The sequence below is a fragment of the Poecilia mexicana genome, unplaced genomic scaffold, assembly GCF_051168715.1.
Source record: "Poecilia mexicana isolate PSO_F unplaced genomic scaffold, ASM5116871v1 scaffold_7, whole genome shotgun sequence".
Classification (NCBI taxonomy): Eukaryota; Metazoa; Chordata; class Actinopteri; order Cyprinodontiformes; family Poeciliidae; genus Poecilia; species Poecilia mexicana.
Window position 1 is genome coordinate 5,847,453 of NW_028263376.1, and position 14,124 is coordinate 5,861,576.

General features: G+C 40.0%; 1 protein-coding gene across 1 annotated transcript; it reads right to left on the reverse strand.

Annotated features, from left to right (window-relative positions):
- Nucleotides 1-1,600: 1,600 nt before the first annotated feature.
- snphb (syntaphilin b) lies at nucleotides 1,601-13,510 on the reverse strand. The gene is made up of 5 exons (XM_014990458.2): nucleotides 12,997-13,510; nucleotides 10,007-10,180; nucleotides 9,473-9,577; nucleotides 8,125-8,271; nucleotides 1,601-8,011 (listed from the first exon to the last, which is right to left on the reverse strand). The coding sequence occupies exons 1-5, from the start codon at nucleotides 13,212-13,214 to the stop codon at nucleotides 6,076-6,078; spliced, it is 2,580 nt and encodes an 859-aa protein (XP_014845944.2). The 5' UTR covers nucleotides 13,215-13,510; the 3' UTR covers nucleotides 1,601-6,075.
- Nucleotides 13,511-14,124: the final 614 nt, after the last annotated feature.

A 14,124-nucleotide genomic window follows, 5' to 3' on the forward strand; every position in this document is an offset into this window, starting at 1 on the left:
AAGAAAGAAAGACACATTTTCCTCAATAGGTATGTGCAACAATCTTGTCAATTTGAATTAACCTCAGGTGAAACTGTTTTATAATGCAAAACCAAAATGTATATCCAATGCGTCAGAAAAATAAGTTGTACCTGTTAACAATGAAAACTGGGAACATCAGTAAGAGATATTCCCATATCATAATCAATTAATAAAACTCTATAAAATGTGGACTTTAAGATGTGAACTTTACAGGCCAATATTGCTAAATCATTTCTGTTTAGAAAGCAGGGAGATTCTGTACAACAAGCCTGACTGGATAGAAACATGTGACCTTAACTACATGTGCATGTCAGTAAATGAGAATATCATCCAAGTAATTGGGTGATATTATCCAATTATTAATTATTGGATAATATCATCTAATTATTTAATTCAATAATTCACTTCAAAAAGGGAAACTCTGATATCAAACGGATTCACTTAGTAACGGGGTGATATGTTTCAAGCATTTATTTATGTCAATGTTGATGGTTATGGCTTACAGCTGATAAAAACCCAAATGTCAGTTTCTCCAGTAATTGCATAAGACCATCTTACTAAGGTCTTTAATACAGAAATGTTGGTACAGTTGATACAGTTGTAACCATAGCCAAGACTGCCTGTTGCCTTGTTGACAGCTAACAGTGTTGCAGCAATGTTTGCATGTGAATAGAAAGTTGGTTGGAAGAAAAAAAAAAGTTTGGTCGAAAAAAGCAACAGGAAAAATTGCAGCCTCAGCAGGATTGTGAAGCCAAACTTGTTAAAGAGTTTGAGGAAGAATTACAAAGTGGAATTGGTGTTTCAAGAAACACAACTCACAGACATGCTAGTGTCGATATTTATGCAGTGGACCCCAAAAGCTGCCCTGGACTAGCTCAGATCCACTGAAACAAAAGGTTTAGACCTCCTGTAGAATAACTTAGTGTATATTGTAATAGCCAAATAAATACATCTAAATATGCATTAATGTGCACAGTGGAAACCCTTTTAGCATGTCTGCAGAAGCTAGCATCAATGGTCCTCCATTACTTGGGGGTGCAGCCAATCAGCTCTGAGGAAATGATTGGAGTTCCTAGATTGACTACTTTGCAAACTCCAGCCAGTAGGATGTCAAGTTGCATTACGCCAAAGTATCTTTGTTTATTTTTGATACCCTCCACAAAAAAGCCCAAGCATAGGCAAATCTTTTGCAAAATATTTTTAAAAATATGCAAAAACTGAACTTTGATTAAGCGGGGGTCCAGCGTATTTCTGTATTAGATTTTCTGAAGAAAAACAAAAAACCCTAAACTGTAAGATTTAATTAGCTGAAATACATAATTGTCAAAATAAATAGAAGTAAACATTTGAGTCTGTGTGCTGAATATGAAAATATATAAGTCTGAACTTAATGCGATATATTGACTTTTCTTTGTTCTCATTTCTCAGGATGTTCCTAGTAAACTGCATTAAGTCTCTACAGATGACAACTTCAAACTTTCTTTGCTTTATTACCCTGTTAGTCACAGCAGCCTGTGGTTAGTAACGATGCGAAAGCAAACTACAAGATACTGGAGGATTGCTTCACATAACTCTGGTATTGTGTTTTTTTTGTCTTTTTTTTTTTTTTTTTTTTACATTACTTTGCAGTAGAGAGGCTGACTCTCACATTCCCACACTTTTACCCTGACAGCTCTACAGCATATGGCTTTATTTAAAAACATGGTTTCTGCCTCTTAATTTCCCTTCATACAGTCAGACAAGGGATCAAATCTACATTTCAACACAGAGAAACAACAGAGGACATGTTCTTTCTCTAGAACCTTCTATGAAACAACAATAGACAAGAGTTTCCATGGTTACCCCAAACATAAACTCATGATTGTTGTAATTTCTTTACCAGTCAGATTATAGCAATAAGCATCGGTTTGGAGGTTTCACTTTAGTTAAGAGCAGCTCATTTTAAGGATTAAAGGATGATAAATTACAGTTTTTATCATACAAAAATGATCAACATTAAATATCTGATTTTCCATTTTCCATTAAGAAGTGTACCACTACCAACCCTTATGGACCTAACAGAGCATCAAAAATAATCAGTGATGAAACAACAGTTGGTACAGATACATTTACAGTCGACTTCAAGTAAGTCCTTAAAACATATAAAGTGAATAATAGTGCAATATATGGCAGTAAAAACTTAAAAAAAGAAGGACATTGCGTATTCACGTGTTGGTGGTTCCAGAGGATTCTTGCGTTTGACTCTGACATCTAACAGAAACATTTAGATTCACTTTCAGTGGAGACACATTTATACCAGAATACAGAAGTAAAAAGGCCAGCAGAACCTTCATCTGAGGAAGACGAGCAGCACAGACTGAATTCAGACACAGTCATCCTAAAACGCAAGCTCTGTGATTTCTGTCTTTTAAGAAGTTTGACATTTTCTTACTTTCCATTTTATGTTTTTATCATAAACGTATTTGCCTATATCATTTTATGAAGTCATTCATGGATGTTCCATCTCTCTGAATATTACTACACAGTGTGATGTTGTATTGTTCCTTTCTCTGTCATTTTGCTCTTTGCAGCCTCTATAGCCCTTAGAGTTATATGGCATATTTTTGTTGGAACTTTTCATCTCCAAAAAATTATCTTGGGCCTGCATGTTAGTTTTTTTTATGTGGTTATTTTGTAACTGATAGCGTGCTGTGAGTTAACATGTTTTATATATACTTTCAATTTGATGATTGAAAGTACATGTAGTCTGGACACTTTCGACTCTTTATTATTGAACATGAGCTATTTCTTAAGAATGGGCAAAAATAGTAGCTAAAAAATAATTTGTTTTGGTTCACCAAAACAGATTGTTAAAAAGAAATTAAAAACTAGAAAGCTATGCTTTTCCCCCCATTTCAAAATTATGCTTCATTTTATGTTGGTTTGTCAAATAAAAGAAAGAAAAAAAAGAAAAAAAAGGCATTGAAATTTGTGGATGTAATAAAATATAGTCTTAAATGTAGTTATTTCTTTTAAATATTTACAGAATGTATTTTGTCAGTATCTTGAATGCTAAGTGAAAAATGCTTTACCTTAGTGGTACTTAACCATCAATCTGTTATATGCTTCTTGAGTTTTGACATCAGCAAACACCAACGTCAGCCTGATAACAGATACACAGAAAATAAAATTCAGCTGAATGCAACTGGAACCAAACAACACATTTTGAAAAAGTAAGTGAGTTTGCCCTAACAGATTTCTAGAATGTCTTTGCAAGACAATTTTAGACACACAGTTTGTTTTTGTGATGGACTAATTTGTGTACGATGGACTTGAGAATACATATCGACAGTTAAAGACTAGCTACAGCACAAGAGCATCAGGGTTAGCAGAAATATACAGCACAGATCACAGACTGAGCACAACTCACTTCACTCAGATCTACCGATGGTGTCAAACTGAGATAGTGAGTATCTACAGACATTTGATCATGACTTCACTGTATGACTAAAGAGTTCTAACTCTGCCAGCGGTACAATAAACAGCTATATAGGTAACTGTATAGAAAATATTCCAGGCCCACATCATTCCCCAGACACCGTTGTGAATTTGGCAAATAAAAAGGCACAAATTAGGGAGGAATAGTCTAAGAGCAATATATTTCTCAATGTACAAAATTTACACACTGAATTTTCCATAACATTTCATGAATTCTCACCAAAAAAAACCCAACTTTGATTTATTTAGCGTTCTTTCAAAGATATTCAAAATAGCTAAAGGACGATTCAGAGCAGGTGTAAGGATATGATGAGCGTTGAATGTGTTGTCTGTGGACTAATTATGTAATGGCAAGAAATTAATGGACAGGGTAAACATCTGGAGGGGCAGGAGGGGAAGGCATTATTAAATCACTGAAGGACACTTAGCATACAAGTGATACAGTGAAAATAAACAGGTGAGTCTAATGAAAACAATCTCAGGGTAGAAACACAATCAGCAATCTGCGAGAAAGCAGATCAGTGTCGATTCCAGAAGCAGATTGCAGAAGAAGGGTTGGACTGAAAAGAACACAACAAATAAACTACAGAGCAAACAAGGGAATAGGATGCAGCCTACCACATGTAGAGAAAACTAACAGGAAAACCTGGACAGGTTGTTTGCTGTAAAAAAAAATGACTGAATGTTAGCCAAAGTAATGGCTAACATTGTTCATAGGTTATCATTACTTCTGTCTGAACTTCCACCATGACGGTGGAAGCTACTGTGAAGTGGTCTGTTTTTATGTACTGAGGCGTATTTTTGAAGTGTTTACAGCTTGGCTAACTTTCTTCTTTCATGTTTGTTTAAATAAATACACAGCTAGGTACGTGTCCCTGTGAAACTAAGACATATCTGGATGACTTGTTGCACTGCTGCACCTAATCAGAGCCAGATTAACTCCAACAGGTATGTTTAACATGAAACTGGATTACAGCTAAATTCACTGGATTATCTTCCATCAGTTAACAGATGGGAAATCCAGACAAACGACTGACCGTCACAGAAAATACATTTAATTATAAGAAATAAATGCTCAGAGAGGATCATGTAAGATTTTAGGTTAATAAAATCACAAATAATCTATATTCTTTATAACTCTGCAATCATTAATTAGCGCATGACCTCACTGTCATGTGCTCTTAATGATTTAAATTTCTATTTTAAAAAATGCCTGACCAATTCTACTCTAAATGCGTTGACCTCCATTCACCGTTATGTCTTGTCCATTGCTGGAGCTAAAGGTAGTCACGTCTCCTTTCACCTAGAATTTTTTACTCCCCTGAAAATGGAAACATTTCAGCTGAGCACAACATTGGATAAAGGTAAAAGAACAACAAAATCCAAGTTCCTCGCCACTGAATAATTTTATAATTTACCATTACTAAAGTTGTCATTAAGAAAACCTTTAGAAAAGGAATAAAGTTCATCTAAAGAATAAATGTCATATATTTGAATTTATTCACTTCTGCTTCTGGCCAGTAGAGGGAACCATTAACTTCTAAAGCAGTCATTTAATTCAGAACAACCCTTGATCTTCATCTAGACTTGTGTCAGGAAGTGAAAGAAAAGTGAAGTGTTTTCTTCCTGTTCTAGCCGATCTAAACCTTTTGTGTTTTCAGTGGACACTAAAGAGGCTGTTTATAAACATCTGAACTGTAATAGCCAGGCCTTTCCATGAAGTCTGCGCTCTGCAAATTTCTTATGCTGCAGTCAACAAGCCATACGGAGGTTACAGACAGCTTGGATATCAAAGACAACATTTTCATCATAAATATCTTCACTGCCAGTTTAAAGAGAGGGAGCCAGTAAGAATAAACTGCTTTTGACTGAAGTTCATTTAGCATACCACTGTACAAAGCCGCCTGTCAGGATCGGTTGTGTTTCTACCCCGAGCAGATACCTGAGTTCTGTGTCTACCATGTTTTTTCTCCACAGCAGACAAATTCAATCTATTACCTCTTGAAGTTATCGGTGAAAAGTGTCTGCAGCTTTGGATTAAAGTGGATTTTGTTTTCCACTACCACTGGTCAACAACCGTTACCTTAGTTTGTTCTAATTTAATGTTACATATACACGCCTACACATACATATAAAGTATTTATGTACACATTCACCAACATGTGATCATCGTATTACGTCATAACTGACAGCTGACATGGCAAGGAACATTTTCTCTACATTCAAAAATAAATTAAACAATCAACACCAAAGCATTGATCATTCATTTCAAGCAGCTCATTCAGCTAGCACAAGCCAGTACATGGATATTTTGGTAACGACAGCAAGAACCAAGCAAGAAAAAGTAATTATCTTTCTTGCTTTTACAATATGTTGCAGGGTCAAACAGAGTAGAGTTGATCGGTCAAAGGTCTGCCCAACTCTTGTTCCTAACATTCCCATTCTTTATTACCATCCAAAGCAGAGGAACAAGAAGTTCTTGCTCTTCCTGTCCTTGCACTTTAAGCAATGGTCTCACACTACAGACCACACAGGAGAATTGACACCACAGTAAAGAACCAGAACGATGTCATTCTGTTATATTTGTGTGCCTCCAAGATCCCCCCCGCCTGCGGGGTAATGTCTCAGGCCACCGCCCCTGCGCAGCGAGTGCAGTGCAACAGTGCAGCAGCCTCTCAGAAGTGAACCGAAGTGATACATAGGCTGGCCGCCACGGACCGGGCCACGGCACAGCCACGCCACCGTCGGCACCACAGGGATGGCCACCGCTAGCAGATCAATCAGGAAGTGACGACTCCAGTAGCTTCTTTGGATTTTCCCAGAGTCCTCGTCTTCTGCTACAGCAACCCCTGTGGCCTCTTGTTCATTAGTCTTATCTTCGTCATCATCCTCGTCATGAACTTCCACCACTGTGACACCAGCTATCTCTTCACGGGAGACAGATCTCCTCGGAGGTTGGGATGTTTGAGGCTCTTGTGCACCAGGAGACAGTCTACTGTACTCTGGAGTAATCACAGGGCTCGTTTCCTCTGTGGATCTTTCTCCAATCCCGGCCTCTTGCTGCTTGTCCTCCACTCTCTGGTCATCTTGCTTGTCTTCTCCACAGCAGCCTGCAAAATTAAGTTCACCCTGCATTCTTCCTGCTAAATCACAGACTTTTCTTTGTTCTACCTCTTCATGCAGTACCTCAGTCCCTTCCACTGAGCTTTGAACTGTCTGCTGCTCCTCTTCTGATTGTCTGACTTTAGTGTTTTCCAACTTTTCTCCTGCCTTCTCTCTTTTTTCTCTTTCTTGCTTTTCCTCTTCCTCCACTTTGTCATTTGCCTGATACAAAGGACTCTCCATGGAAAATGCCACAGTAGCGGATCGTGGAAGAGGTGGAGCCAGTGGTGTTTTGGAAACTGGAATTGGCTCAGTGGCTGTGCTCATCACGGTCGCTGTTGTCACTGAAGTGGTGGTGGTGATGGAGTCCAGATCCTCTTCCCCCTCATCAGACATCCAGGTGGAGGTGGGGCTGCAGGCCTGAGAGCGAAATGTACGTTGCTCTGCAATAGTATCCAGATCAGAGGGATATCCCGCTGTTGCAGGGATGGGGCAGCTCTCAGTCTGAATGCCTGCCTCCCTCAGGGGGTGCAGGTACAGGTGGTGGTGGGACAGGCAGGGGTGGCTCATGCAGCTCACTCCACCCAAACTACAACGAAATGGAGCCAGCCGCTCGCCTGTGCAGAGTTTCTCATAGGTGGAGGAGTGAGGCATCGTGTGTGGCATGGAGTGGGACATGTTGTGAGGGAAAGAATGAGGTAAGGTATGGGAGTAGGTGTGAGGGAGAGAAAGGGAGGCAGAATGAGGCAAAGTGTGGGAGAAGGTCTGCGTGTAAGAGTTCAGCAAAGATGCCGTTTCCTCTGAGAGGTAGGCGGCTTCCAGGAGGAGGTCTGCCCGGCTGGGGACGCTGTTCTCTCCACAGCACACAAACCCGCTGTCCTGTGTGCCGTCAGCTGAGAGGCAAGGAAAGTCTGCATCATTGCAATTGCGGTCTCCCAGTGCCTGGTCACTCAGCTTGGTGTAGGTGGAGCTCCGAGTCAGAGAACGGGCTGGAGAGCCATCGCAAGAACAAGACCCCCTCCCTCCCACTGGCAACTTAGGTACAACTCCAGGGCTTTCTCCAGAAACAGATGCTGGGGCTGAGCCCCCAGCACGGGTCCTGCAGCCTGGTATGGCTTCTCCTTCCTTGGCTAGTCCGGCTTGTGCTATCTCCATGTTAAGCAAAAGGTTCTCCAATTTGTGATTCTGAGTATTGATGTCCTGGAAGTACTTTTGAACCCCTACGTCTCCACTGAGCCCACCAGCATCACTAAGTCGGGTACGAACTGTGTCCACTGCATGTTTGAGCTGCTGAATTTCCTGACGGGCCTCCTTCAGGGCTAACTGAGCCTCCACGCGGTGACACTCCTCCTCAACCCAGTCTTCCTGCATTCGGTAAAGCTTACTTCGCAGTGTATCGATCTCTGTGTCCCTAAAAGGTTGAAAAGTGAGAGGAAGGGCAGAATGATCAAAACTGGAATACAGAAAGACATTTTAAACATCAGTTTCTATCCAGGTTTTTGTAATTCGGTCTCAGTATCTCACCTGTCTTGCAGGGTGTTAATGGTCTCTTTGAGCTTGGCTCGCAGGTGTCGGATACACACTTCCTTCTGCTGGAGAGGCGTGAGGTACTGCTCTGGGGGAGGAGGGCGAATACCATGGTTGTCCGTACATGAGGTGTACTTCTGACGTCTGGGACATAGCAGACATAACAAAATATAAGTGATCCGCCACAAGTTGAGTATTAATAAGTTGATTGGCTTGTTTTAAAAGACAGGCTCTGTATGATAGCTCAGAAATCCTGAAATTTACTGCAAGTTTTAAAAATGAGTTAAAATCAGGGTTGTTATACCAGTCTTGGTCACAAGACTTTTTGACACTCTCCCAGCACCTGGACTTGTCTCGGTCTTGGACATTAATGACAAGACCAATCATTACTGTGGAATTATCACTAAATTGCCAGAATACTGTCCAAATTATTTAACATCCTTGATTCAAATCTAAGCAATAACATGACTCATTGCTAATTGTATGATTTTTGTTACCGTTGCCACCCATTCACACCTCTTTTCACTTGCAGTTAAAAAAAAAAAAGTCAGCTCTGGTTATCTGGATGTGAGAAAAGATGTCTGCAAAATCTTCAGAAATACAATTCATAAAGAATATATTTGTAAAACAAGATCCAGAAGAAAGCATACAGTAACTTATAAATCCCACAGTCCTTTACTTTTACAGATGGTGCGGACCATGCCGATGTTTTTTTGTCACTTAGAAAGGGAGCACAGAGAAAGGTAACCTAAGTGTAAGTAATTATAGCAAGCTAGCCAGCATAAGCAATCTGCCTCTGTACCAAAATTCTTTACCCAGACCTCACACAATGAGATTTAGTCAATAGCTACACATTAATTTATCAACCTGTGTGCAGTATATCACATATGTTTTATGGCACTAAAACATGGAAACACCAAGCTGCAAAAACTATCACCTTATATAGTTAGCATATTGAGGGAATTAAACAAATAAAACGTTTCACATTTCATTGTGTGATGCAGAGCAGGGTGCTGGTCTTGGTCTCGATTTGGTCTCAGGTTATGTCTTGACTATAATACAAAAAAAAATAACAGACTAGAATCCTAATATTAAGCTGATTGTGTCTTTTTAAACAACTTTGAAAGAAATGTCGGGATTCCTGTAGTTAAAGGAATATGTTTAAATGGAATAAGCAGTTAACACCTGACAATTCTTTTAGCGTCTTCGTTTAGAAAAAAATAGCAGTTCAGTTTGTAGGTTCCAAAAATATCATGCTGGTTTGAGTTAATACTATCACATTCACATTGCATAGACTTTGCAATGTGAAATCTATGCAACACTCTTATTGTTCAGAACTTCTTACCCTTTGGTGGGGCTGCAGTCACTGCCTTTACACGAGCCTGAGTTGCTGCCACTGCTGACGGAGGCATTGCCATGATCTCTATTACTGGGTGCAGCTGGAGGCCGCCTGGAAAGAAGGAACCAACTCTTCACCTCTTACCATGCAACTAAAGACCACAAGTGGACTGATAAGTAGTTTTACTTCACATACAAAGACGGAAATGCACATAAATACAAGGCACTGACTCGTGGCCACCAGCATGCCACTGCAGCATACACACTGACAGATCACAACACTCAGACATTTAAGTGGATATCAACAGAAAATAAGCCTGCAAGAGGAACGTGAACACACACTTCTCTGGATACTGATAATATTATTATCAAGAAGGGAATGGGCTCAGTGATTTAAAAAAAGACAAGCAAAGTAGAATCCAACAAAAGCAAGCTAACTAGTTGGTGCACAGACAGTTTTTTTCTCCGACTGTAAGACATCGTGAGACACCAAAAACATTCCCATGCTCAAAAAACACCAAGATTTGGACTCGCCACAGACCGGGAACGTGGCGTGGATGGAGAGTTTGTCGAGCGGCGATCCGGAGACTTTGTGGAGGTGTATCCTTTAGTGGGCGACTTGGTCGATGTATAGCCTTTAGTGGGACGCATTGAGACCATGTAGCCCGACTCCATGGGGACATAATCTAGCTCTATGAACCTGCAGTAGTCAAACCTGAGCAGGCAGAAACAGGAAGGTGTTAAACCGCAGAAGGCGGATCAGCAAATCGTACCTGCATGACGCGATGTGTGTGAACACATGCAGGCAAACTGCACCTGTCCTGAGGGGACAGGAGAAGCTCTCAGGTGGTGGCTGCACTGAATATCACCATTAACTGAACTGACCCAGGAGATGATGCCTTCTGAAAGGCTCTGCATTTGGACAATCTGTTGCTGTAGGGCTGCACTGACGGAAAACATAAACTAATAGTGTGGATATTAAAACACAATCTTAAAGTGAGAAAAAGAATGGCCAGAGACGTCTTAGAGGGATAGCATAGCAAGTGTCATGACAAAACTAACATTTGCTCGTAAAAACCTGGATATTCAGAAGCACTTTATGCTAAATATGTTTTCACACAAATGATTCTAAACAGCAGAGGATATGAACACTAGGTAATACTGATACAGAAATGATGACAACATGGCTAAAACCTATTTTATTTCAATACAAAGAAAATCTTTTGCTTAAAAAAATGCAGTAGAGCTGATCACTAAGACCTTTCTATCACTCCTACAACAGAAACTATAAGACAATTTACAGTATAGCCAAAGGATGCGGCAGTAGGGAACTGCTTCAGGATGATGAAAGACAGCTTGAAAGTTAGTAGGAATAGCAATATTTGCATATTCCTGGTAAAAATTTAACCTGTAGTAGACAGTCATCTCTTGTTTGCACTCTCTGTCAGACCAACACATATAAAACAAGAGGTTAAAAGACTGAAAGCAGGGCTCTGTGTTTTTTGCTTTTATTTCCCCTGTTGTTTTTACTTAAACACAGAGGAAAAAATTGTCAACCTTTTTCATTCTTCTACATCCAATTGTTATGGATGAGTAGGATTTTGCCAGCTGTTTGCCCATGATTCCAGCTTTTATATAAAAACATGCTGATGTTCAGAAGTTCTGGATTCTGCCAAGAAAGTAAAGCATTTTATGTAAAAGCACATCCGTCCCAGGCGGGAAAAAGGAAGAATGCTCTGTGATGGGCAACTTCCATATCTGTGTTCTATAATTATAGAGAGGTTTTAAAGAAAAACATACGTTTTTTTTTAATGACTGTTGCCCAGTCACTGACCACCAAAAGTGGAAGAGGAGACAAGCAGGTCTACTCAGAGCAGCCATGAGGGTTTTACACACAGGACACGGTAACTACAAGCTAACCCAAGGCTCCAGTCTTTGCTTTGCTTCCAGTTGTCATTTAGGGCAGCAGTTCCCAAAGTAGGGGTCAGGGTGTCGAGGGCCAAAATAGAAAAAAAAAATTATATCAAATGTGAATGTACAATGAAACAAATAAATGTATCAAAACTATTCCATAAAATATTTAAATTTCTTAAATGATGAAAGGAAATAATACCATTTTAGTCCTAAACCATAAATGCATTTAAAAAGCATATAATTATATACAGAGTGAAATAATTACACATATTTTACGGGCGTCACCAGGTTGTCAATAGACTGTCAGTGCTCTCTGGTCCTATGTTTTAGTTGGTCACAGTTGGGAACCCATGACTTAGGGGAGCGGGTTTTTTCCTCTATTATTTTTAAAGTACAATTTTAGAATGTTATGAAAGTAAAACTCTTTCAATAACCTCCAACAGCTCTCATAAAATCTCACCCACATACATTTAAACTACTAATTTGACGATTAAACAAAAATAATAGGATTATGTTTATATTTAATAATTTCTCACAAATATACTGATGCTTAAACATGGGCCATCTAACAGTTTTTATTTATTAACTCTTTTAAATTATTTTTGCTGGTCTTGCAGTGGTGAAAACAGCTAGCTAGCTAGATACAAGGTTAATGGTGGATGAATTGGATTTCTTGCTATAGGATCAATTTGAAACCCTTAATTTGGAGAAGAAACTCAAAATTAAGTAACCTGGTGTTTACCAGTCCCAAAAGAGATGGGCAACTTCAATGAGTAGCAAAATGGATTTAAAGCTGACAGATTCACTGTGGAGAAGTGGCTAACTGTTAGCTTACAAAATAAAACAATTTCAAGCTCTTTGAGCTAAAGCATCAAAATGTCTACATAATGGCTTTGCTTGTGTAGTGTCATCGTGTCCTGTGCAACACAACGAGGGAGGAGGTCAGATATTGACAGCTCAACAGATCTTTGAAAATCAATATATGACAAACAAGCCCAGACATTAACGAAAGGTGAACCAGGCAGACAGGAGCAGCTCAAAACAGGGGATGAGTCTAAGAAGTGACACAATACACAGAGAATCAGTGTCTCTGGTCTGGTTTATTCATCTACAGACGGTGCCTGTGACAGGTCAGTCAGGTGAAGGTGAGCATTAGATGTCAGCATGAGCAGCAAGCAAAAAGGCTTCAGTCTTTTTGATAAATCAGATACAAGAAGAAAAGCAACAAAATTAAACAATAAGATATTTCCCATTTGAAGTGAAGCCAGTGTCTCAAATGTATCCACAGGCTAAGCAGTGAGTGGTGAACCAGTGATCACTCATGATCACAGTATGCTTTCCTAGCACAGCTGCTTCCACTATAGCCACTAAACACGACCTCACAAGAACACCGGTCCTCCAATATGAACTCCATGTTCATGTTTACCAGCAGAGTGTAAGGTATAAGCAGGTCTACCTCATCTATTTGCTCGAACAAAAGCTCAACAAGAGCAGCAAAATAAAGTTTTTAAAAATTTGCCTTTGTTTTCCATTTCTGGTTTTAGTGGCTAGAGCGTCAGAGCTGCAGCTACAGCCGGGGAGCATGCTCGCTGAGACTGCAATTCAACAGTGTCTCACGCAGGGGGCGCAGGCACCGGAATGGCCACCGGCGCAGTGGCCGCGGCTGCACTCGTCCCCGATCCCGATGCCGGCTTGGAAGCCGCCGGCACGGGCGAGGACGCCAGTATTTGCTGCAAGCGGCGTTTGGGCTGCAGCGCCTTCAGAGGGTTGAATCTGAGGAAGAGGAGAGATGAGAGAGGAGGACACCATGGCTTCAGACTGAGGCTGCTGCTCATTACCGTGACCGTAAAAAGCAGACATCTTAACACCTGTCAGAAAGGAAAGTGATGACAGAGCTTATGTACAAGAAATAACCTAAGCTTAACTAATGCAATTCATCTGTATTAAGTTATATGTGGAAAGGTTCTAAAAACTTTCCGCATTTGTTTGTGTAAGAAAGATGCGAGCCAACTTATTTTCTCTAAGTAGTCTGTTAGAATAAAGGGGACAGGTCAGAACATGACCACACAAAGGCCCAGTTCCACAGAGAAAAGGCACGAAATTAACAGCTGTTCATTGTCTGAAAAAAAAAAAAAACTATCATCCTCCTACCACTTCCTGTTATGTTTTTTTGTCATTTTCGTCAGCAGTACAATCCGGTACTGTCACGTTGATCACGTGACTTGTGTGATGCAAAAAAGTGTTTCTATTGCAGTTTTGTGAAATACCTACTTCAATAAACCACCTCATCCTAGGGCAAAATCTTTTAGGTTATCCTAGCACAATAAACTTTTTGAAATTGCTGTGTTTCCATTAAGCAATGTCAATTTGTGCAACAATCAATATAGTCAGTAAGTCATGTTCCTGTTTCCTTGTCTTTTCTGGCCCGTGTAGGACAAACTCTGGTTTTAGAAAATAATACCACCACTCTCCCTGGATCCCAGGAGTTTCCATTTCTATATCTGGATGACACAGATCCCTCAGGCACTGAAAAGGCGACACATTTTTGTAAAGGCAAAATTCAATTATGCATTTTTTTTTAAATAAGCAAACTGACAGACCACATTGCCACTATAACTTCACAACTTGTTTGTCTGAAACATGAAATATGGACAGACGGGTTCAGGACTGGCTTGAATATTTATGCACCACTGACCCACAAATTGTCTGACCACAACTGCATTAGGATCCATTTGGTATGCAGAC

Coding starts and splice junctions, on each gene's coding strand:
- snphb (XM_014990458.2), bottom strand. CDS start 13,214: ATGAGCAGCAGCCTCAGTCTGAAGCCATGGTGTCCTCCTCTCTCATCT. Junction 10,181..12,996: donor CCGGTGCCTGCGCCCCCTGC/GTGAGACACTGT, acceptor CTGCCTGCTCAG/GTTTGACTACTGCAGGTTCA. Junction 8,272..9,472: donor GACTGCAGCCCCACCAAAGG/GTAAGAAGTTCT, acceptor GCTATGTCCCAG/ACGTCAGAAGTACACCTCAT.